This window comes from Anolis carolinensis, chromosome 1, assembly GCF_035594765.1.
Source record: "Anolis carolinensis isolate JA03-04 chromosome 1, rAnoCar3.1.pri, whole genome shotgun sequence".
Classification (NCBI taxonomy): Eukaryota; Metazoa; Chordata; class Lepidosauria; order Squamata; family Dactyloidae; genus Anolis; species Anolis carolinensis.
In genome coordinates this window covers 344,403,642-344,428,401 of record NC_085841.1, presented here as the reverse complement: position 1 = coordinate 344,428,401, position 24,760 = coordinate 344,403,642, and the positions used below count along the sequence as shown (strand labels likewise).

At 39.5% G+C, this 24,760-nt stretch overlaps 1 protein-coding gene across 3 annotated transcripts in view; it reads right to left on the bottom strand.

Moving 5' to 3' along the window:
• vrk1 (VRK serine/threonine kinase 1) overlaps positions 1-24,760 on the bottom strand; it is a 63,132-nt gene that overhangs the window by 5,050 nt on the left and 33,322 nt on the right. For all 3 annotated transcript variants that reach the window (XM_062968449.1, XM_062968451.1, XM_062968450.1), the window contains exons 4-11: positions 23,637-23,706; positions 22,631-22,718; positions 20,524-20,632; positions 20,286-20,378; positions 17,054-17,186; positions 15,967-16,087; positions 14,539-14,597; positions 13,182-13,360 (exon numbers count right to left, since the gene is read on the bottom strand). In XM_062968449.1, the coding sequence (XP_062824519.1) occupies positions 13,182-13,360; positions 14,539-14,597; positions 15,967-16,087; positions 17,054-17,186; positions 20,286-20,378; positions 20,524-20,632; positions 22,631-22,718; positions 23,637-23,706 (852 nt within the window). The remainder of the gene's footprint in view (positions 1-13,181; positions 13,361-14,538; positions 14,598-15,966; positions 16,088-17,053; positions 17,187-20,285; positions 20,379-20,523; positions 20,633-22,630; positions 22,719-23,636; positions 23,707-24,760) is intronic.

The following is a 24,760-nucleotide window of genomic DNA, read 5'->3' as shown; positions in this document are numbered from 1 at the left end:
ATCGAGTGCAATCAGTGGGCTCATTGCTGAGCATAAGGCATACTCCATGGCTGGAGTGGTTTATAGTAGCAATAATGAATCTTTCAATGCAATGCAGTAAGGATAACTTCTCTTTCAGCAGGAACTAACCAAACCCATGCAAATATTAGAGCAAATATTACATATGAACGTGAATTAGATTCAAGCCAGTTTAGGAACAATGACTCATTAATAAATTTCAGAACTAGAATGGCTTTAAATTTATAGCAGATAAAGTGTGGATCTCCCAGTGAGAAAGAATTTCAATTACGGTGGGCAGCAGCTATTGGTCCTATTTCACAATACTGGCCATTCTGATATACCATCTAGCAGCAGCCCAAATAAAGTTCAACTTGGACAAGAATTCAAAGCAAGAATTTAAATATAACCTGAAAGGCATACCATGAAAACCTCTGTATATTTATTCAGAAGTACATGATCAATGCCGTTGACTCACTAATGGATGTTTATAGAATTGCAACTTTATACAAATTATGAGACAGGAGAAGTGAGTTCCAATGTAGATTCATTTTTTAGAAAGAAGGAGTGGGTTATCTAAAAGTTGTGAATTGAGGGGCCTGCCTACTCTCCCAACTGAGATCAGTTTGGCTACATCCCATGACTTTGCTTTCTTCTTTGGATACAAACATGATTTCAAAACCAGATTTGAAATCAGCTATTACTAATGAAATGCTGGCACATAAAAAGCATAGCATCAAGAAAGACAACAAAATTTAAGCAGCTCAAGAAGATTTAAGCACAAGAACTATGCCATCAGTTAGAGGCCCCTCCTCCATCACCAACTGATGCTCTGGGGCCAGAGCGAAGAGGGAAAGCCAGGAAGACAAGTTCAATCTTGTCTTATACAATATAATATACAATTGCAACTATACAATATAATATACAATATATATATGGGCCGGGCTGTGGCACAGCTGGCTAGTAACCAGCTGCAATAAATCACTACTGACCGAAAGGTCATGAGTTCGAAGCCCGGGTCGGGTTAAGACCCCGACCATTAAATAGCCCGGCTTGCTGTTGACCTATGCAGCCCCGAAAGACAATTGCATCTGTCAATTAGGGAAATTTAGGTACGCTTTATGCGGGAGGCTAATTTAACTAATTTACAACATCATAAAACTGCCAGCAAAACACGAGGAAAGGAATGAGGAAGTACAGCCACTAGTAGACAGTGAAGCAACAGCTCCCCCTGTGGCCGGAATCGTGAAGCTGGAAAAAAATGTTAAATGCCTCTGTGTCTGTCTTTATATGTTGTTTGTCTGTTGGCATTGAATGTTTGCCATATATGTGTTCATTGTAATCTGCCCTGAGTCCCCTTCGGGGTGAGAAGGGTGGAATATAAATACTGTAAATAAATAATAAATAAATATAATAATATAATATATTGTATATACATATAATATTGGTAATAATATTATAATGTAATACAATATAATAATATTAATTATATATTACATATTACTAATAATATTATAGTATAATGGTACAGTTCAATATAGTAATATATAATGCCAATATTGTGCTATGCTAATAATATAATGTACATATAATTTGTAAGCCACTCTGAGTCCCCTTCAAGGTGAGAATGGTGGGATATAAATGTAGTTAATTAATTAATTAATTAATTAAATGTTGAAGGGGAATGTTAAAAAGCTAATAGATAAACAAAAGAGAGGTAGAGTAGAACCAGATTTGAACAGGTTGAAACAGGAAAGGATACATTCAATATTAGGTTCTGCCCAAATAGACCTTCGAAATGAATAGGATTTGTTAATTATAACTAAAGTTTCATTTATTTCAACAGATCTGCTCTAGTTGGAATCTTACTTAAGTTTTTAAGCCATAAAGGGGAAGGGGCAAGTTTTTCAAGGAAAGAAAACTTTCAACAAAAATACACTTTATTAACCATCTAATAACAAACTCAACTGAGTAGCGGAGTGGGCAGATCAAAAGACAACCTGGCAAGATGGCACTACCTGGAGGAATCCTCCACCTTGTGTGACTGTGGAGCAGAACAAACAACTCCTCATATGTATGCTTGCCCACAATGCTTTGCCTGATGCATGGAGGAGGAGTTGATCAAAGCTACAGACAATGTGATTGCTGTTGCCCACTTTTGGTTTAAAACTATTTAGTGGTTTGTGATTCCTTTATTTTATCGCTTTTGAACTTATTATGCAATGCTTTTGATACAAAATAAATAAAATAAACTAACTCAACTTACTTCTTTAAAAATATATTTTTGTTAGAAACAGAATACTAGTTCCCGAATTGTATAGAACACCTAAACTATAGGTTTGATTCTGAAATTTGAGAACAAGAGGGAAAACCCCAAAACACTGAAAACAGGAAACTACTAACATTAGTATAATGGAAAATTATTCTTCCTCCATTAGTTCCACACAGTGTTCAGCTGACATTTTCCACAAATCAATATCTCCCCCCCAAAAAAGCTTCACATCTCTAAGTAGATAAAACACTGTGTTAAAATTCAAGACTTTAGAATCTTGTTCAAATATGAAGAATGTGTTATGTGAGCTACTTCAATGTATTTTAGCAGGACAAAAACTATGGATCAGTGATTGCTCATTTTAAAAATAATGTTATTACTGTTATCAGTTCTTTCTTCTTCCATCCTTTTGTCTGTCTCTTTTGAAAATAAGCATTAAGCATAAGCGAAATGTTTTTTCCAGCTATAGCTGCTGAAACTGATAATAACAAGTTTCACCTCAAAGGATTCATTCTTGAGAATCCCACAATCATTGCCTTACCTTTTTAAAACAGAAATATGACAGGATGCTTCAACCCAAGACTTTTCCCTTTTTCTATGAAGTTTAGCTTACAAAGTAAGTAGAAGTCAGCACCATTACATTGAGAAGGGAAAAGCGGAAACTGCAATACTGAACTGTATTCAAATTCCAGCCAAATCACAGTGGATACCGAGTGCCCATTGTATTTAAGGTTACCATCATTTACTACTTTTTAGAAGTGTTATTAAACATGTCAGTCAGGAAGAAATTTGTATGACAACAATATCAAGTGAGGTGAGCCAAAATAGCTGACAAGTTCTACAGCATTCTCAAAGAACATTTATATGGCCAGCAGGTTTGTTCATAATTCACATCATCAGTTAAAACAAATTCTAGCTCTTCTGAGGTATGTTAGAGTTTGATAATACAAATACAGTAGAGTCTCGCTTATCCAACGTAAATGGGCTGGCAGAACGTTGGATAAGCGAATATGTTGGATAATAAGGAGAGATTAAGGAAAAGCCTATTAAACATCAAATTAGGTTATGATTTTACAAATTAAGCACCAAAACATCATGTTGTACAACAAATTTGACAGAAAAAGTAGTTCAATACACAGTAATGCTATGTAGTATTTACGAATTTAGCACCAAAATATCACGATGTATTGAAAACATTGACTACAAAAATGCGTTGGATAAGCGAGTGTTGGATAAGTGAGACTCTACTGTAATAGATTTTTAACAGTAAGAAAAGAAATAAAAGGAAAATGTACTTCATTTTCTATAATATGACTCATGAATGATTCATAGTAACACACCCATCACGTGTGGGTTGAACTCTTCTGATTCATAAAGATAAATATATGGGTTAAACTTCTTGAAAAACACAAACTGATTTTTGTGACAGCTATCTAAGCAGTAGCCTAGGTGTTACATCTTCTCTACTTCTGGATTTCTTAGAGGGCTTCAGTACTATCAACCATTATATCTGTCTAAATGGGCTGTTAAAGTTAGACACTAGTGGAGACCACATCTATTTGCCTATGCATTGAGATTTTCAACACAGCACCTTCTCTGCAGATCCTTATTCTCTGAAGCACAGGGAAAGGGGTTTCTTTGATGGTGGCATCCCATTTGAAGAATGTACTCTCCAGGAAGGCTAGCTTAACACGGCTTGAAATGCCATTCTTGATGTCAAAGATGATCTTCTGCAAGTTACATCATGCTTTACACTTGTTTTGTATTTCAGTTGATTGTTCATTTTTATTGCACTATTTTTCCTGTTTTTGGTTTAATTTTTTTTTTTTTGCAAACTACACCGGAATCTGGAGAAGAAATCTCCGGCAATAAAATTAATAATATCAGTAGACAAATGACATAATTCTTTAGCAAGAACTGGTGTGAACCAAAATCATTTCTTTACAGAAGAGTCAGGATTTTAAAAAAATCCTCCACTCATTCCCCCTTTTTTGAGGTGCTTGAGACAGCTTTTGGGACCTTTCCCTTTTTGATGTTATTCTCACAATAATCTTATAAGACACTTGTGGAGTTTGTTTCCAAACAGTACCAAATCCAAAAATAAAACAAAAACAAAAACGAGTTATAGGTGGCAGCACATTGTTGGCTAGGAGTAGAATATTATGTGCAGATCAAGCTGTTAAAATGTATCAGATCACTTCAGTACAGGGCTTGGGAAAATGTATTTTATAGCAAAAGAATGTATATCCTCAGTACATTTTTTTGATTCCTGGGAAATTTGGATTTATTACCTTTTGGAAACAAGCGCCACGCATTCTTTTTCCCTTTTCCCTTCCACGGCCTCCTTTTTATACTGCAAGGGACTAACACAGCTACTTCTTCAAAAATCACCTTGTGAGGTAGCTTATTATAAAAAAAAAAACTGGCCCAAGGTTACATTGTGAGCTGCACAGCTAAATACAGATTTGAATTCTGCTTCCAATACACACTTCATAATAAACCACTACAAATGGTTGTACCTTTCCCCCCATTCTGTGTAAGTTATCACAGCAAACAAGTGCATGCTGATTAGATTCAGGATTCCCACCAAGTTAAATGCCAAGATAAACCAAGTGAAAAAAATCTAGCGAGAATAGAGCTGAGTGCATTAATAGATTAATTGGTTCAATTAACTAAAGTGTGGATTTTAACTGGATTGTAAATCAGAGCACTTCTCTTTGAAAGATGCTCAGTGCTGAGAATATTGTTTTGGTCTATGTACATTTTCTTGATTCAGGCAAGGGATTTGGGGATCATTTTCCAGGGTGCAATTTATCTATTTAGCCAATGAAAAAAACAGTCCAAAACACATGAGCAGCACCGGTATTTTAAGTCACACAGAGGGAAAGATTAACACTCTGATCCCAACTATTGTTTACTAAGAAGCAAGACCAATTATTCAGTGCAACTTACAGGTTCAAGTAATTATTCACTAGTTAAATCAGCTAAATCAAGAAAAGAAAATGATTAGGGAAGGAGAATAGAGCAACCAGGCATGATTATTTTTATTAGCTCCAGACATTTGGAAAACGAAGTCTGATTTGACAGAAGAACAAACTTATCAGTTTACACTGGGAGACAGTCAAAGTAGAGACTCCAAAAATGTATTTAACCAGAATTAAATCCTACAGTTCCACTGCAGTAATAATGTTTTGGTTGGCTAACAACACATTTGAAAAACTCTTTTAAAAACCAGTTAAGATTATCTATTTATAAAAGATTTTGGAACCTAATAATTTTGCATAAATCTGGCAAGCTTTAAAATATTTTAATCATTGAACTGATTATGTTTTAACTGTTAAATTGTTTTAAGATATTTTGGGATTATTTCAGCTGCTCATCTCTGTTTTAAATTTAGATTGTTGTACACTGCTCCCACTGTTATTGGTATTGCCATCTGAACATTTTAATTAGTATGCCATCCTGAAATCTTAGATATGGAGCATGTTTGAAATATTTTTATAAATAAAAGTAACACCAAAACTACTTTCATCCATGTGTGCCATAGCACTTATGTCACTTAATGATATCTGTGGCATGCACACACACACACACACACACACACACACACATATATATATGTATATATATATATATGTATATGTATATATATATCCCCTCTGTTTATGACTGGCGAAGACAGCCAAGCACATTTCTCCCCAAAGGTGATGTCAAGGACAGAACGCCACAAGATTCAAAGTAACAGAGTTTATTAGATTACAGAACTCAAAAATGCCCGTAAAACACAAGGGCCAGGCAGTTTTTGCCTTTAGGAGCAAAAAGGGGCAAAAGTAAATGTTCAAAGATAAACCGGATTAAACCGGAGTTTAATCCGGGTAAAAACAAACTGCTTGCGTCAGCCTGGGTATAAACGAAACGAAAGCCAAGGAACAAAAGATACAAAGAATGCAACTAATTGGCAGCAGATTCCTCTCTGCTGCCAACACTGTGCTTAGAGTAACTTGCGTCGCTCCCCCACACACACAGCAGACAGGATCTCCAACACGAGTAAATCAGCCAAGGATTGTAGCAGTTGAGTAGACCAGTTCCGTTCCGTAGATCAAAGCCAGAAGCAGACGTTTGTAGTTTTTCCAAGTCCAAGAAGGGGGGAAGACAAGCCGTGGTCAGTTCAGTCCGAGTTCTCAAAGCAGGAGATGGCGTCCGTCAAGAAGACGACGGAAGGTCAAGCTAATAAGAGTAAGCACAGGTTTGCACAAACAAATGCCCACACAATCCCTCCCGCCGTCTGACCCTGGATTCCAATCAACTTACGTCACAGCACAGGAAAGCACACAAGTCTTCAGGGAAGCGTCCCACACACACACGGATCCCAAGCGTTTGCCCAGATTACCTTGCCCAACGCAATTTGCAATTGCTCCCAAGCCCCATTTTATGCCAGTTACAAATCTTCATCACTGTCAGCTGTCCTCCTTAACCCGGGCGTTTCCTCATCACTTTCCTCGTCAGAGCTGGAACACCTCTGACTACGCCCAACAGCATCTCCAGCTGTGGATCCCGTCCCATCCCTCCAGCTAAACCATGGGTCTAATCCTGAAGGTCCCCATTCATCTTCTGTCCCATCATGGCCAGTGGCACCCACTTCCTCCCTTACCCGAGTCCAATCCATCTCATCCTCCTCTGAGCTAACCAGCCCCTCCTCCATTCTCTCCGTAAACCCTTCGAAAGACTCCTCGTCAGATGGTGCTGCAAATATGTCTCGCAGTCTTTTTCTCTCTCGCTCCTCGAGAGTATCTGACTCTCGAGGAGTCTTACGCCCACGTCTGTCAGTAACAGAGCCATGAGGCTCAATCATAACACTATCCCCTCTCACAAAGGCCTCCTCCCCCGATGGCGGAGAAGTGGCAGTGATACCCTCCGCTATAGCACCACGACGACTAGAGGTATCAAGTTTCAACAGCGAACGATGAAAGACTGGATGGACCTTTAAACTAGACGGTAAACGCAAACGAAACGCAACAGAAGAAATCTTTTTAACGATAGGAAAGGGACCCAAATACCGAGGCGCAAACTTTCCCCCAGCCTGTTTAATATGTTTGGAAGATAACCACACCAAATCCCCTTCTTCCAACTCCTCCCCTGCCTGCCTGTGGCGGTCAGCCTGAGTCTTCTGCGTTGCCTTAGCTTCCAACAGTAAGCGACGGGCAACATCATGCAATGCAGCCATTTCCGAAGAGCGGTACACAGGGTCCGAAGAGACCACATTGGTCGACGGCGCCACACCTCCCCGTGGGTGAAAACCATAAGTTAGCTCAAATGGCGTATGCTGACTAGACGTGTGCACCGCATTGTTGTAAGCAAATTCCGCCACCGGTAACCACTTTACCCAAGCCGTGGGTTGATCTAAACAAAAACAACGCAGATACTGCTCTAAGAGCCCATTAACCCGTTCCGACTGTCCATCCGTTTGCGGATGGAAAGCTGAAGACACGTTTAACTTAGTCCCCAAACACTCATGGAAGTGTTTCCAAAAGCGTGACACAAATTGCGGAGCCCTATCTGAAATAATCACCTCGGGTGCTCCGTGCAAACGATAGATGTGCTTTGTAAATAGTAAGGCCAACGTAGGGGCCGCCGGAATGGTTGAACAAGGAATAAAATGAGCCAGTTTACTAAATAAATCCACCACCACCCAAATACAAGTATAACCCCCAGACTTAGGCAAATCTGAAATAAAATCCATGGAAATGATTTGCCATGGCCTCTCCGGAACAGGTAAAGACGATAACAACCCTCTAGGGCGCCCAACAGGCGTCTTACTCTGCTGACAAACGGCGCAGCTGTCACAAAAGCGCAGAATGTCTTGCCGCATCTTTGGCCACCAGTAGCTCCTGGTGATAAGCTGTATGGTCTTGAACCTGCCAAAGTGCCCAGCCATGGGTTCGTCATGGTGGGCTCTAATCACCTCCAACCTGAGGGTCCCTACTGGTACGTATACCTGCCCCCTACGCACCAATACCCCGTCTTGATCCTGGAGATGCGGCAGTATGGTACGGTTACCTGCAGAGAGCAGCATCAGTTGCTCCTGAGTCCACACATCATCCTTCTGAGCCTCAAGGATCTGGTCATGTAACCCAAGCTCATTATCTACAACACACAGAGAGGCAGTAGGCAAGATGGTCTGACATACTACCTGCTCATTGGTCTTAAATTCCGGCTTGCGGGATAAAGCATCGGCCCGCAAGTTTGCCTTCCCCTCCACGAACTGCACCTTGAAGTTAAACCTGGAGAAAAACAAAGCCCAGCGGATTTGACGCTGGTTTAACTTCTTTGCTGTTTGCAAGTGCTCTAAGTTCTTGTGATCAGATCTGACCACGATCTGGTGCCGTGCCCCTTCAAGCCAGTGCCGCCACACCTCAAACGCCACCTTAATCGCCAACAACTCCTTCTCCCATATGGTATAGTTCTGCTCGAAGGGTGTTAGTTGCCGCGAGTAAAATCCACAGGGACGCAAGGTCCCTGAGGAATCCTTCTGAGACAATACAGCCCCCAACGCGTAGCTAGAAGCGTCCGCTTCTACCACGAACGGTCTGTCAACATCAGGATGGGTTAGTATGTTGTCCGATTGAAAACTAGACTTTAGTTGTAGAAACGCCTCGTGAGCTTCCCGCCCCCACACAAATGGCTGTTTCTTGCGCAGAAGCTGCGTCAAAGGTACCGTGAGCTTTGCAAAATTCGGAATAAACTCCCGGTAGTAATTAGCGAAACCCAAGAACCTTTGTACATCCTTCTTAGTCTTCAGCTCCTGCCATGAGTTGACGGCGTCAACCTTATGTGGGTCCATTTTAAGTTCCCTACCTGACACTACATGACCTAGGAACTCCACTTCAGGCACATGAAAGACGCACTTGGAAGCCTTGGCGAAAAGCCCATTAGCCCGCAGTCGGTGCAGAACCTGCTTGACATGTTGACGATGTTCTTTCTCGTCCTTAGAAAAAATCAAGATATCATCCAAATAAATCACTAAAAATTGGTCAATTAGGTCCCTGAACACATCGTTCATGAACCTCTGGAATACCGCAGGAGCATTACAAAGCCCAAAAGGCATGACTCGGAACTCGTGGCATCCGAAACACGTGTTAAATGCCGTCTTCCATTCATCCCCTTCCCGTATACGGATTAAGTTATAGGCCCCCCGCAGGTCAAGCTTGGTAAAGACCTTAGCCCCTTGCACCCTTGATAACAGTTCCGAGATTAAAGGGAGCGGGTACCTATCCCGAATGGTGTATTTGTTTAGGATCCGATAGTCACAGACCAGCCTAAGTTCCCCAGTCTTTTTGGCTACAAAGAATACTGGTGCCGCAGTTGGAGAACTAGATGGGCGAATAAACCCCTTGGCTAAATTTTCATCTAGAAACTCCCGCAAAGCTTGCCTTTCCGGTACAGTCAAGGCATACAGCCTCCCTGCTGGCAGTTTCGCACCTTCTGCCAACTTGATGGCACAATCATATGGCCTGTGCGGTGGTAATTTGTCCGCTTCTCTTTTACAAAATACATCAGAGAACTCCCCATACTCAGCAGGCACTCCCTCCATATCAGAATGAGTAACATTTAGAGTGCAACAATCCTGCCTCTTTAAGATCACTTTACGTGTTGCCCAATCTACTTGTGGGTTTACTACAGCTAGCCAATCCATCCCCAGGATCACATCATATCTAGGCAAGCTCGTAATATCCCACACAAACGTTCCCGTTACTCCCTGCACCTCCCACGTTACTGCTGAGGTTTCATGGTTAACCACCCCAGTCTCCAGCAGTCTCCCATCTGCTCCTTCCACCCACACGTCGCATGCCTTGCGCACTCTAGGAATGCCATGCTTCTTAGCAAACTCAATATCTACATAGGAGACCGTAGCCCCTGAGTCCAGCAGTGCCAAAGTAGAAACAAGTTCCCTTCCCCCAACAGATAATGTAATGGGTACGAAAACATGCTTCCTCCCCTCAGTTGACTGCTTGAGGAGCCCTAGTGCGTTGGACTCACGTCGCACTAGGGCTGGCCTTTTCCCGAAAGCTGGGAAGGTTTCACATTACAATTTTTGGCAAAATGCCCAGCATTCCCACAGTACAAACACAAGCCCAGCTGCCTCCTACGGCTCTTTTCCTCTGTAGACAGCTTTTTAAAGACCCCAAGCTCCATGGGCTCTTCCCCCATCACCACAGGTGCCCTGGTTACATGCATGGGTGGCGCACACATTGCTTTTGAGTGTTTACGAGCCTCGAACCTTGCGTCTAAACGCAGCACCTTAGCTACTAAGGCGTCCCAGCTTTCAGCCGGCTCCAAGCGTGCTAATTCATCCTGGAGCATATCACTTAACCCGGCAGTAAATAAAAGCATGAATGCATTTTCCCCCCAATCCAGCTGGTGGCGATACAGGTTAAACTTATTTAAGTAATCCAAAACAGTCCCCTTTCCCTGTTTCAACCGATACAGAGCCCACCCAGCGTTCTCCGTGCGGAGAGGATCCCCAAAAGTATCAGTTAACAACTTTTTGAAATTATTCAAATTGTCCTTGACTGGGTCATTTCCCAAAATTAAATTAGTGGCCCATTGTCCTGCGGGACCGGTCAACAAACTCAAAATAAAGGCCACCTTGCTAGTGTCTGTAGGAAAAGCATGAGCACTGAGCTGAGAAAAATAAAGCTCCACTTGTGCCAAAAAGGTTGGCAACTTGCACCTGGTTCCGTCAAAACGTTCAGGAGTCAAAACATGTCCTTTCACAGCCTGAGCTGTTTGGCTAACGGTAAAAGCCGTTTGCAATTGGTCTACTTTGGCCCTTAACTCATCCATCGTCTTCCTGACGGGTTTATTGCTGCAATAAACTTTTTATGGCGTTGGGCAATCTGTCAAGGACAGAACGCCACAAGATTCAAAGTAACAGAGTTTATTAGATTACAGAACTCAAAAATGCCCGTAAAACACAAGGGCCAGGCAGTTTTTGCCTTTAGGAGCAAAAAGGGGCAAAAGTAAATGTTCAAAGATAAACCGGATTAAACCGGAGTTTAATCCGGGTAAAAACAAACTGCTTGCGTCAGCCTGGGTATAAACGAAACGAAAGCCAAGGAACAAAAGATACAAAGAATGCAACTAATTGGCAGCAGATTCCTCTCTGCTGCCAACACTGTGCTTAGAGTAACTTGCGTCGCTCCCCCACACACACAGCAGACAGGATCTCCAACACGAGTAAATCAGCCAAGGATTGTAGCAGTTGAGTAGACCAGTTCCGTTCCGTAGATCAAAGCCAGAAGCAGACGTTTGTAGTTTTTCCAAGTCCAAGAAGGGGGGAAGACAAGCCGTGGTCAGTTCAGTCCGAGTTCTCAAAGCAGGAGATGGCGTCCGTCAAGAAGACGACGGAAGGTCAAGCTAATAAGAGTAAGCACAGGTTTGCACAAACAAATGCCCACACAATCCCTCCCGCCGTCTGACCCTGGATTCCAATCAACTTACGTCACAGCACAGGAAAGCACACAAGTCTTCAGGGAAGCGTCCCACACACACACGGATCCCAAGCGTTTGCCCAGATTACCTTGCCCAACGCAATTTGCAATTGCTCCCAAGCCCCATTTTATGCCAGTTACAAATCTTCATCACTGTCAGCTGTCCTCCTTAACCCGGGCGTTTCCTCATCACTTTCCTCGTCAGAGCTGGAACACCTCTGACTACGCCCAACAGCATCTCCAGCTGTGGATCCCGTCCCATCCCTCCAGCTAAACCATGGGTCTAATCCTGAAGGTCCCCATTCATCTTCTGTCCCATCATGGCCAGTGGCACCCACTTCCTCCCTTACCCGAGTCCAATCCATCTCATCCTCCTCTGAGCTAACCAGCCCCTCCTCCATTCTCTCCGTAAACCCTTCGAAAGACTCCTCGTCAGATGGTGCTGCAAATATGTCTCGCAGTCTTTTTCTCTCTCGCTCCTCGAGAGTATCTGACTCTCGAGGAGTCTTACGCCCACGTCTGTCAGTAACAGAGCCATGAGGCTCAATCATAACAGGTGACTAGCTACAACATTCTTCTCTCACACACACTTGTAGATGTAGATTCACTCTGAACTACAGTTGTTAAAATCAGCATTTATATTGCTGTAATACCCAAAATATTGAAATATGTCAATTTTATTCATGGAATATGACAATCTAGCAGTAGAATATAACACCACCAGAATGCTTAACATTTAGAAAACCCACTATTGGCTTGTCACTGTCCACCGAAAGCTTTATTATTTTATTTAATAATAGGACTCTCGTCCTAAAGTCTTGTTTTCAAATGTCGTGAATGAAATTCAGTTAAAATAAATTATTGGCTTTTACAAACAAATACAGGCAGTCCCCCAGTTACTAGCATCTGACTTACAAATGACTCACAGTTAAGAACGGGGCTGAGACAAAAGGAAGTGAGAAAAATCTACTTCTAGGAAGAGAAATTGCACATGTTATGTGGAGAGAAATTTCACAAAAAAATCCATGGCAAATACTGGCTAGGATACAAAGAACCTAACACACCTTTTATATCTGTCCAAGGGGAATCTAGACACTAATTCCTCCTACTTCCTCTCTCTCACGCTGAATGGAATGGCATTTCAAAAGCAGTGTGCAATATGGTATAGAAGCTTAGGAGTTTTAAAAAATCTCTCTTGGGGTGCATACTAACTCTTGGACACACCTGAAGTAGAGCTTTGGATTCAGGCCAGTGACAATGAGAATGAAGAAGTCTTTTGCTTGTATCTCAAGGGTACATTTCTTCTCCATCCCTTTCAGTTTTGATCTCACCTATGTGACACCCATTTCCAATAGCTAATCACTCCATACAGCAGAAGACAAAAAGACATTGAGTAGTGATCTGAATTCAGAAATAAAGACCTTAAGTGCAGGCTTTGCTGGAACATCTCCATTTTCTGAAACCTCCATGTCCAATATGCCATCATCCTTCTCACCAATGATTTTGAGACCTTGAAGAAATATTTCTCGTAATTCCTCATAAGGTGGTTTTTCATTATAGGCCAAAGTCATCACTTTTTCCATATACCTCGTTAGCTCATCTGAAGGAAACCAGTGAAGATCTATATAAGCCAAGTATGACTGAAATACATGATATACCTATAGTAATAGTTTTAGAAACAAACAAACAAAAAACCCAGTATATGCAATCATGCGTGTACAGCCTTTCTCCAGGCAGTCTGGCTAAATGTTGTGGTCATGTGAAAAAAATTCTAAAATTTGTTTTAAAAGTGGTAAAAAATATCTTTCTTAAAGATATTTAAGAAATATCATTTCTTTAAAATGAATAATTTCCACAGCCAGCCTAGGCAAATGTGCTTTTGGAGGATGTCACAAAACTTGTTAAGTTGTGCTTGGTTTTCAACTTTTTCAACACAGTAGATTCAAAGAAATTTGGTTAAAAGGGGTCTTCAGCTCTCAGATGATAAGGAATTCCTCCAGTTCATGTAATCTGGCAGAATAATATATGTTATAATATAATGAAGAGAGAAAGAGAGAATTCAAATTGTAAGGTGTATCTGCAGTGACACAGGGCACTCCTTGGAAGAAGTTTTGCAGTGCTTTGCTGTCATTTTTCTGGATCCAATCAAACCTATACAGGCATTCCCCAAGTTACAAACATACAACTTATCATTAATAACAGGGGTGAGACAACAGGAAATGAGAGAAACAACCTTCGGAAGGGAAATTCACTCCTGAAAGAGTTATCATGGGGAAAAGGTGTCTCCACTGAAGTTTTATCTCCAATCCACATTTCCACATCAAGCCAAATTTTTCAAAATCCAATTCTCATAGGGATAGAAAGTGCAGTACAGAAAAATATATAGGAATGCATACAGTGAAAGTCAAATATCCATTAATCAGTGGCATGATGGCAGAGTGGATTTTTCCTTTCCTAATATATTACTCTGTATGCTCCCCAAAATCTGCTCCAGAAGCCTAGATGACCCTCCAAGAATATTTGCATGCTTCAGAAAAGGCACAGGAAGAGACAACAATTGGCCATCCAATGTTTGGTATCCAGTGATATTAGGAAAGTTATTCAAGAATCATTTTAACAGGGAAATACTCATCAGAATCTCTTCAAATCCTTTTATGCAAAGCCTCCAAACTTCAGGTTTGTTTTGACAATTACTCTGAAGTGCATACACACTCCTGCATTTATTTAAAAATAAACAAGTGTTTTAGAGCACATTAATATTTAATTGTAATGTCCTACCTGGTTTATTTTTTCCGGGAAAACACTCAGACATTAGTTCTTTGATAGTATCTGTATACCTGACAGAAGGAAATAAGAAAACAACATTAATGATAATCAAGGTGATTAATTACAACATTCACATTGGCCTCCAACAGACAAGAGTTCTTTCTCCCACCTTGGACCTTCCACAACTATATAAACCTCCCTTGCTTAGCTTTCCAATATACCTCACAACCTCTGAGGATGCCTGCCATAGATGAGGGTGAAATGTCAGGGGATAATGCTTCCGGTACATGGCCATACAGGCCGGAAAATGGACAACAACCCAAAACAACCTTTCTTGCTGTCTTTTTGATTCCTTTCATATGTGCACCCAATGTGTATGACCAATTAATCACAGCAAAAAAGACCAATCCTCTACATTGTAATGTTTTATATGAAAATGAAAAACTATCTCAAATCAGTAATTTGCAGGGTTGCGCGAGTCAGGTAAACCACAATCTGTTTTGGTGTCCCGGATTTTGGTGGGGTCCTCAATCCATTTTTCGGGAGCATCCCAAATACGGAAAAACAGAAATCTGTTTTCTATCCAGGAAGCTGAAAGATTTGTTTTTGATCAGGCCCATTGGTGGCATTTGGGGGGGGGGGGAACGGGGGGGGAGGACTTCCCAGGTTCTCTTCCGTCATTTTAGGCATTGTTTGTACTTATAGCCTTCATTAAGAACTGGATTAAAAGCACTAGAGTTAAGATACCACTCTTTCTGTGATCCTTTCCCTTTTGTCTTTTAAGGAAACCTGGATTTAATGCAAGATCTTAAGATAACAGCCTTTCTGGGATCCTTTCCCTTCTAGTGGCTGTCTACCTCTCTGCCCTCCACATGTAGCCAAAAGAAACTGTAAGCAGTCATTTTCCGGCAGCCACTAGCTGAAGACCATTTTTGAAACCAAATCCATGCACAACCCTAGTAATTTGTATCAAAATAGTAAAGGCATTCAACACCTTAAATAAATGGAAATATTATATGTCTAATGAATGTCATAAAATAAGCAAGGGAAAGTGGGCAAATACCTAACTTTTACACTCTTTGTATATGTTCAACTTGTTAATCATTTTTCTAGTTTGCAAAATTAAGAATATCATGTCTTCTTCAGTACTTTGTCATGTAATATTATACCACTTAGAAATGTCTTTTCAATATGAAGATCTCAATTGGCTGAAAAGTGGCATGTAAGTTAAATAAATTCATTGAGAGTAAGACTTGGAAAATACAATGATCTCATTTCTTTTGGGTTTCACACAACTTTTTCTACATGCATATGATCAATATTTTAGTTTTACAAAAGGGAGCTTTGCAATCCAACCTCACCTAAGCACATATATGGAAGACAATGCTTTTAAAACTGAATAAAACTTTGCTTTAAAAAAAATGAAACCCAGCGATTTACCTAATTTTTGAGTCTCTGACATAATTGGGATCTTCCAGGTTGTCTTGCCAAGGTAGCTTGCCACTAAGCCAACAGATCATACAATAACCCAGAATTTCCAGGTCCCCCCGTCTTGAAGGAGCTACAAACGAAACAAAGTATTAACTATCACAACAAAGATCAAGTTTGACAGCTATAAAGTATTACCTATAAAAAATTCAGAGAGGAACTGTTCAAAGCCACATTGCAGTGACTTTCAAAACTAACAAACAAGCCCTTCTCAGTGGCCACATAACATGAGCAAGGGGGCACACAAGACATCTTGCATGGTATTATTAGAAACAAGATCATAAAAGCTGAACAGCCAGGGTCTCCTAAGAGTGGACTGTGACCTGGTGTCATCAATGTGGGATTGAGTCCCCAGCTGTTCTTATGCTGACTGGAGATTAAGTAGAGCATGGAGAAGAGGGTTATAATTAGGCCTCTAAGTGGGGTCAGAAATCACCTTGGCTCTGATCTAAAATACTACTTTCGATGCAGGCAAGTATTTGCACATGACCAGTGAAAATTTTATTATTATTTTCTTTTTTGAATAGTAAGTCCCAATGCAGATCACAAAGTGAATGACAAGGAAGAGGGGGTTGGGGTTCAGCTTACTGTAGCATTCTCAGGATTTTAATCTGAAACTTAGAAAATATGCAAAATTATAGATATTGAGGTACAGTCTGCCATACTATACTGCTTAATTAGATTTTCCCCCTTTTCACCATTGCTCTTTGGTTTTCGTCTTTTTCACCACTGGTCTTTGGTACTTCTTATATGCTATTTAAACTAATATCACAAGGCGGTTAAACATTCCATTATGCTGCATCCCATTTGAAAACCATTCAGTTTTGTCATTCTCCATTTAATGTCACAATCTGAATTGCAACCCTTATTATTTAAAATTAACCCAGGAATTATTCTCAAATTTGGTTCGCTCTAGAATTTCTTAGAAGCAAGCAATCTATTTTGGAGCAATATTTCAATAGGCTGACATTTGTTACCTGATATTCACAATGGGTAACTTGAAGGAATGTTATAAAAGAAGAGGAATATTATTACTTACCCACTCCTTTGTGTGCATCAATACTGGTAAATTCAAGTGTTCCATCATGACAGCGTTTGGGATTTTCTTTGTAATCTCTGTGATTGCCTTCTGGACAATACCGAAATGCAAGACCATAATCCACCAAGTACACCTGTTAAGATAAGCCAGGGAATTCCAGATAGGAAACAATCAGGGCCAGCTAACACCTCCCAACAAAAAATTCACTCAGGGAGGAAACAGCCAGACTTTAAAGCTGCAAGGCCATTACATGCTAATCATTTTCCCTAATTGCAGCATTCATACTTGCCTCCAACAGACAAAAAAAATCAGAAATATTTTATATTCACAACCTTTAGGAAATAATATCCCCTGATGGCGCAGTGTGTTAAAGCACTCAGCTGCTGAACTTCTGGACCGAAAGGTTGCAGGTTTGAATTGGGGGAGCAGAGAGAGTCCCCACTGTTAGCCCCAGCTTCTGCCAACCCAGAAGTTCGAAAACATGCAAATGTGAGTGCATCAATGCAAAGGTGGGAAGGTAACGGCGCTCCATGCAGTCATTCCACATGACCTTGGAAGAGTCTACGGACAACGCTGGTTCTTCGGCTTAGAAATGGAGATGAGCACCAACCCCCAGAGTCAGACACGACTGGACTTTATGTCAGGGGAAAACCTTTACCCTTTACCTTAACTACCACCAATTCCTCAATACTTTATTTCCCATACCACCATACTTTGCCTCAGCAACGTGTGGCCGGGCACAGCTAGTTATAATTTTTTATATATATATATATATATATATATATATATGTGTGTGTGTGTGTGTGTGTGTGTGTGTGTGTGTGTGTGTTATATTAAATATGTGACAGAAAATACACAATAATACGAAGTCTAGTAAGACATCAGCAAGCAAAAAGAAAAAAAGTGCTGACACAAACTTTAGGTTGGGTTTAAATCAGATACCATTATTTATTTATTTTTACTTACTCACTTGAGGCTGTATGGCCACCTGTAGGCATTAGTTTGTGTATTCCTGAGTAGCAGAATGAGGGTGGACTGGAAGGACCTTGTGGTCTCTTCCAACTCTATGATTCTATGTCAGTTTAGCCTACCTGGGAAGACTGTTCTAGATCATGGGGGCAGCCACCTAGAATACTTCTCACTTGCTCCTTCCAGATGTACCTATGAGGTTGTTAGGAGAGAGAAAGGTCTCCCCAGCAGATCTCAAAGCACAGGCAAGTTCACAAGAGAAAATATTGTCTTTCAAATAACCTGGACCAGAACCATAGCCATTTTCATTTCCTTGGTGCAGATATGAAGAAGGAACCATGTCAGTGAGTGGACGATGAGCCCAAGTCTCTACCATGCATGTTGTTATCAGCATGAATCTGATCAATCCCTTTTAAAACATTAAATCTGTAATGCTCAGAATAATGTGGCCAGTTTCTGACTTGTTTTATAAACAGCCAATACTGTGCTTGCATATAACTGAGGCTTGCCACAATGACCCAGACCCAACATCGACATTATCTGCTTTCCTCTCCTGTTCCAAAAAGTGGATAACTGAGAATAGGTGTGAAGTGAAATGCATTATTTGTGAATCACTAGCATTTTCTCTTCACAGAAGGACATTTACAGGCTGTTTTAACAAGAAAGCTGCTTTTGTATACAGTCTACTCCCAGGTTGTCCTTGGTTTCCCTCTTCTTAGCAAAATGTGGGTAGCTGAGTATTATGCATTGACAAGCAGGCATTGTGAACATGTTCAAAGGTTCTGCAATTGAGACTAAATAAGACTGTCTCAAAATTGAAACATAAGGTGAGTGCATCATCTTCAGGACCTGCTACAAACGGTCTTGTGTTGCTTGGGCATTTTTTAAAGCTTTGGGATTGCTTTAAAAACAAAAACTTTTGCTATCACAACAATAGGGAAATTCTCCCTTCCTTTCTCCCTTTCTCCAGTCACCCAATATTTTGTCCCTTTATTCAAAGTACACAAAACAGGAATGTGAAGCTTCAAGAGTAATCTTTTTTTAAAACATGCTGTCCTGCTTTTTAGACAATTACCACCTTTCCATAACAGTGTATATAAATAAAAAAAACTTCTTTACATTGCTGGTAAGAGGCACTGTGAATAAATGGAGATATGAGAAAGACAAACCTTGATCTCAGCCTTACAAAATAAAACACAGAGTAACCGAAGGAAGGGGAGAAGAGTGCAAAGGTGGAAGAGCTGAGTCAGTGTGATAATGTCAAAGCATAATAGTGAACAAACATGAATTTTTATCCAACTGAGAGCAGGAGCTGGTTTCACGTGCTGACGTTCTTCTTTGGGTATAAATAATGGAACTATCTAGAGATTCTCTGAATGCTTTTCTTTCACTATCACTGTTTCTCTGAAGTTTATTCGGGGTCCAGATAATGTCATCTTCTAAATGCCCTGCTCTTCTCTTCCAATTTTCCCCACCACTTTTTCATCTTTTCTCTGAACACAGAAATCTGCTATAGAAGAAATGGAAGATCTGTTGAACACCTTCTGACTACTGAGAGATAGCCCTTTGTCTGGAATGACTCCTAGACATCTGACCATTGAGAGAAATCTTCCCATTCCTTCTGCAGTATGTCAAACCCACATATCTCTAAGCTGTTTTCAGACTGGTAGGTTCTGTGGAATTCACTTCCAAGGCTAGTTGGACAACTTCAAAAATACTAGCTTTTTATTCACTTCACAGTAAGCACTTGAACAAGAGAAAATTACTGACTTCATCTGTGCATTTGCCAAACACTAAAGACATAAAATAATAATAATAATAAAATTAGACAGCTACAGATATTTCTGTAAACCAATTGATTTGAATAATCAACATGTTAAAAACTCAGGCTTTCCAAGTAACAGAACACTTATGCTTGATGGATTCTTCAAACAAAGGAAATAAAAAATTGACAAAGCAGACAAGCAAACGTAATTCACCGGTGTACTATATAATTTTAAACTTCCACCGCCAAATAGCTATTTGAAATTCGTTTTGTATTGCAAGCATTCTCCTGAATATTATTCAGGGCAGAATAGCCAATTTGATCAACTGCCAGCAAAGTGAATAAAAAATGTACAACATTAACTAGATATAAATGTCAAGCAGAAATATTAATGCCGTACACATTCATAAAGGCAAGATTTCTGCTGGGGTTCACAGCAGCTCTATTTTCTTTAAAACAATAGGTTAAACACTTCAGAAAGAACAGACTGGAAGTTACCTGATGTGGAGCTTTATAGCCCAGGAGAAGATTTGAGGCCTTGATGTCTGCATGTACATATTCATGTTCATGAACATATTCCAACACATCCAGCTATCAAAAAGCATTAATACAGAACAACATTAGCAAAAAGAGAAAAAAGTCCAGACTCACATGGCAGAAGGCCTCTACTGATTACAAATTAAGGGTTTTTTTAATGGCATAATCTAACATTTAAAATATTGATTTGAAAACTTACTATTCTCAACCCCAACTGTAATACTGTTTTGCGTGTAAACTGATTTCCTCGCTCTTCAAAGATCTTCTGAAGATCTTTCCCAAATCTGTCCATCACCATAAATCTATAACTGATTTCAAAAAGAAAAGTAATGGTTTTAAAGAAAAATGCACATATTCAAATTATAGCATTACACTTTGAAATGTCTAATTTGCAGTTTGGCAAAAAAGCAATGTACACAAGGCTCACACACACACTTAAAACAGCAGCAGTAACAAATATTCAAACTATGCCCTTTGTATCACTTATACATCTCAAGCATGTATTTAAAGTATAGAGCAACCTGCGACACAATGAATCGCAGAGCAATTTAATCAGGAAAACAATTCAACTAATATTAAAGACCCTTCGGGACAAGAAAACTATCACTAACCTTCTACAAATTAATGAGGATGTGACTGTAAATTTAGGATACTCTCTCATGTATCCATCAGCCATACTTTTGATGGCAGTGGGTCAAACAGCAAATTACTAAAAAAATATATTAAGAAGCAGGCAAGTCTACACAGGACTAGGTCAAGGTTAAATGACAGGGTTAAATACTAAATATATATATATATATTGACAAGTTTATATTGCCACAATTCAGCAAGCCCTTTCTTTACATGTAAGTGGCTACATGCAGAAATGCTCTACTTCAGCTGTTCTTAAGCTCTTCTGTACCATGGACCCCCTTTAAACATCTTTTGTTCGTGATCCCAAGGGTCATCAAGGGTCCTTGTATTTAGAGAGAATGTAGTAAATTCACATATTCCTATAATTATTATTTTTATTGGGATTGCATGTATGTGTGTGCATGTTTGTGTGTGTGTATATATATATATATATATACACACACACAGACCCAACAAAAACAACAAACTAACTTCAAGCCTTCACTCCCACACCCTGTAAAGACATTGTGGTCCTCAGGGATCTGCGGACCATACGTTAGGAACCACTGCTCTAGTTCTCTCAGGAACATTAGTATTTCTCAATTTCTTCTTGCAGACCACTGAAGAATGCTTTTTAAAACGTTATTTGAAATAGGCTGGAGAAGAACCCTTCATGCTTGTGGATCATTACCAAGTTGGGAGTCTGCTAAATTGCAGCTCCCATCATTCCTCACTATTGGCAAAGCTAACTAGGGCTTCTGGGAACTGTAGCTGCTACACATCTGTAAGGCTGCACAATTCTCATATCTGATCTAATACTGTGGTTCTTTGGTGAATGGCCATTTTAAAAAAAACATGGATATTTCTTTTATAGAGCTTCAGTTCCACTGTTTTCCATCATCTGAATAAAGCTTCAAAGTTTTATTGAAAATTAAATGCAAACGTTGGAGACCACCCACATGCTCCCGTCTCTCCAACCATAGCTTATGGCATTTCTGACAAGTTATTCTTAAAACCTGGCAGACATTCAAACAATAATTCCAGCCGAAAGAATTGATTCTAACATCATTCAGTGGTGTCGTTTCAGATATAGTAAATGGTGTGTGCATTGGTTATGTAAGTAATAAATAAAATAAGCATGAGAGCTTTAGGTCAGAACTGAGGGGAAGAATCAGGGAAGTGAGGAGCATGTGCAGGAGGGCTTTCATGACACATAATATCTCTGAATCATAGCTCAAGAGCAGAAACTGCATGTTTGAACATGAAGAATCTCTTCCAAACTCATAAACAAAAATGAGTATTACAATGTTGCAGTTAAAATAAAATGTCTTATAGCCCTTTAAACATTTACTAACCTATAAGTAAAGCCACAAGATATAAAGCAATGCTAAAATTCATAAGATTCATCCAAAAAATTGCTTTTAGATACATGTAGTGATATGTGTATATCCAATACTTTACCAATAAAATTGACTTGCTGATTATACTAAATTTAGCTTTAACATTTTTTTCAGATTTGCAATATACATTCACCATTTTTTTCACAGTTTTTTATAAGTATAAATGCCAAAGCAGTATCAAAGGCCAACAAATAATTGTACTAGCTAGGAATGCTTTTAAGAAGTATTTGTGCAACTGCTATTGCTGATAGTCATTAAAAATCATATACATTATAAAACAATATATGGTTGTACCTTTTGTTATTCTTTTGATGCAAGCCAGAACCCCAGTACTTTGGTACCCCCAAGTATTTCAGTTTATGAGAAGAAATCCATTTCTTAACTGAAAGCATAAAAGAAGTTTCCAAATATACAATGTTAACAGTTTTCCGCCAAGAAATCATTGCTGCATTTATACAAGAATATGTATATTAAATAATACAGAAAACTGATCAATAATCAAGAATAATAGCTGAATACATAATGCTAAGGACAACATTATCAACATTAAATGTTCATGGGTTCAGCATCTTCAAAGTTCAGCATCGTCAAGTCTATTCCAGAAACTTTGACTGGATTCTACCCACTTGATAGACGCACTATGTGCATACCCATTTCCAGATTCTGGTAATTTTAATTTAAGAAGTATGTCCTACCTAAGTCTTGCACCTCTTGAGCATTGTAATAAATGCACAGAATAATAATAAAAAAAGAGTTGGAAGAGACCACAAAGACCATCCAATTCAACCTCATATTGCCATACATAGTCAAAGCACTCCCAATCTCTGCAAATCTAGCCTTCATTTAAAAACCTACAGTGAAGGAGACTCCACTGCACTCCAAGGCATTATTTAAGAAAATTCAAACATGTTATTTAAAAAATATTGGTTGTCTTCTCCCCTTCAAACAGACACCATTTATTATGACAATTCCATTTTCCCCTTGGAAATCAGTGGCTGCTGCCTCAGTGGGCTGCGACCTTCTGGTTTAAAACAGAACAAGTGCCAGTGTTCCAGTTCAGTAGGTCCTGCATATAAACAATAACTTCAATAAATATACAGAGATTTACCACAATGAAGAAACACCCCACTATAATTAAGAATGTCCAAAAGTGCCAACTTAAAAGCCTTGATAAATAATGGCTCCCGTTGCCAATGAATCTTTATAAACTATATATTATTGTACTTTTCTCCCTGATCTCTATTACACTATTCAAAAAGAAATTATTTTGGTAAATCAAAACTCAGAAACTATTACTTACTTAGATCTGGTTTAGCAGCTCGCATGTAGAAACTTAATTCTGTAAAGAGGGGTCCATTGTCACTAGGTTCCTAGAAATAATTTTAAAATAAACAGAACCTTCCATAAACAATTTCTGTCCATTTTGTCCTAGGAAATTCTTTGATATTAGGTAATGCCTTCTTGGTGTGTCCTAAAACCTTCAAATTTTCTTCCGTTTAATTTACTTTCTCAGCTATTGTTACACAATGAGAAAAATCTGTTTTTCAGAGATAAAAGGGAACATTTGTATAATTTTTGGTGCGATGGGCTTTTCGTCTTAATATGGCGTATACTGTATTCGTGTATAAATCAACCCCATTTATAAGTTAATTGCGGTTCTGGGGGGCAAAATTAGGGGTTTTGATATGACCCACAGATTATTATTATTATTATTATTATTATTATTATTATTATTATTATTATTATTTTCATGTCAGGAGCAACCTGAGTTGCTTCTGGAGTGAGAGAATTGGCCGTCTGCAAGGACATTGCCCAGGGGACGCCCGGATGTTTTGATGTTTTTACCATCCTTGTGGGAGGCTTCTCTCATGTCCCCGCAGACCCACAGATAAGATGAATCGTCATTCCACAGAGAGACAAAGGTACAGTACTCATATTGATTCATGGATAAGTCGACCTAAATTTTTGGGATTGATTTTTTGACTAAAATTTCTAGACTTATACATATGGTAAGTATAAAAGGTAAGTAAAATTCTATTCAACTATTTCAAACAAATAAAGCAAACTTGGGGATGGAGGAGGGCGGGATAGATACATATACTAATTCCCCTCTTTCTGCTGCCACTATTTTCATTGCATATAGAAAGAATGTCTAAAAGAGAGAGCCTCTTCTATCTCTCAAGGCTCTTTCTGCAACTTGGAACCCACTACACATATGGAAGGCAATAAAAACAGAGATGGGGCCAAGTATCCTCATTTATGTGCCTACTCTTTTAACAATATAACAACAACAACAACAACTTTATTTATAACCCACCCTATCTCCCTGAGGGAACTCAAGGCCTTTGTCCTTCTCTGACAAAGACGCTGGTACCTTACCAAACTACAACTGCCAGGATTCCATAGAACTGAGTCATGGCAGCT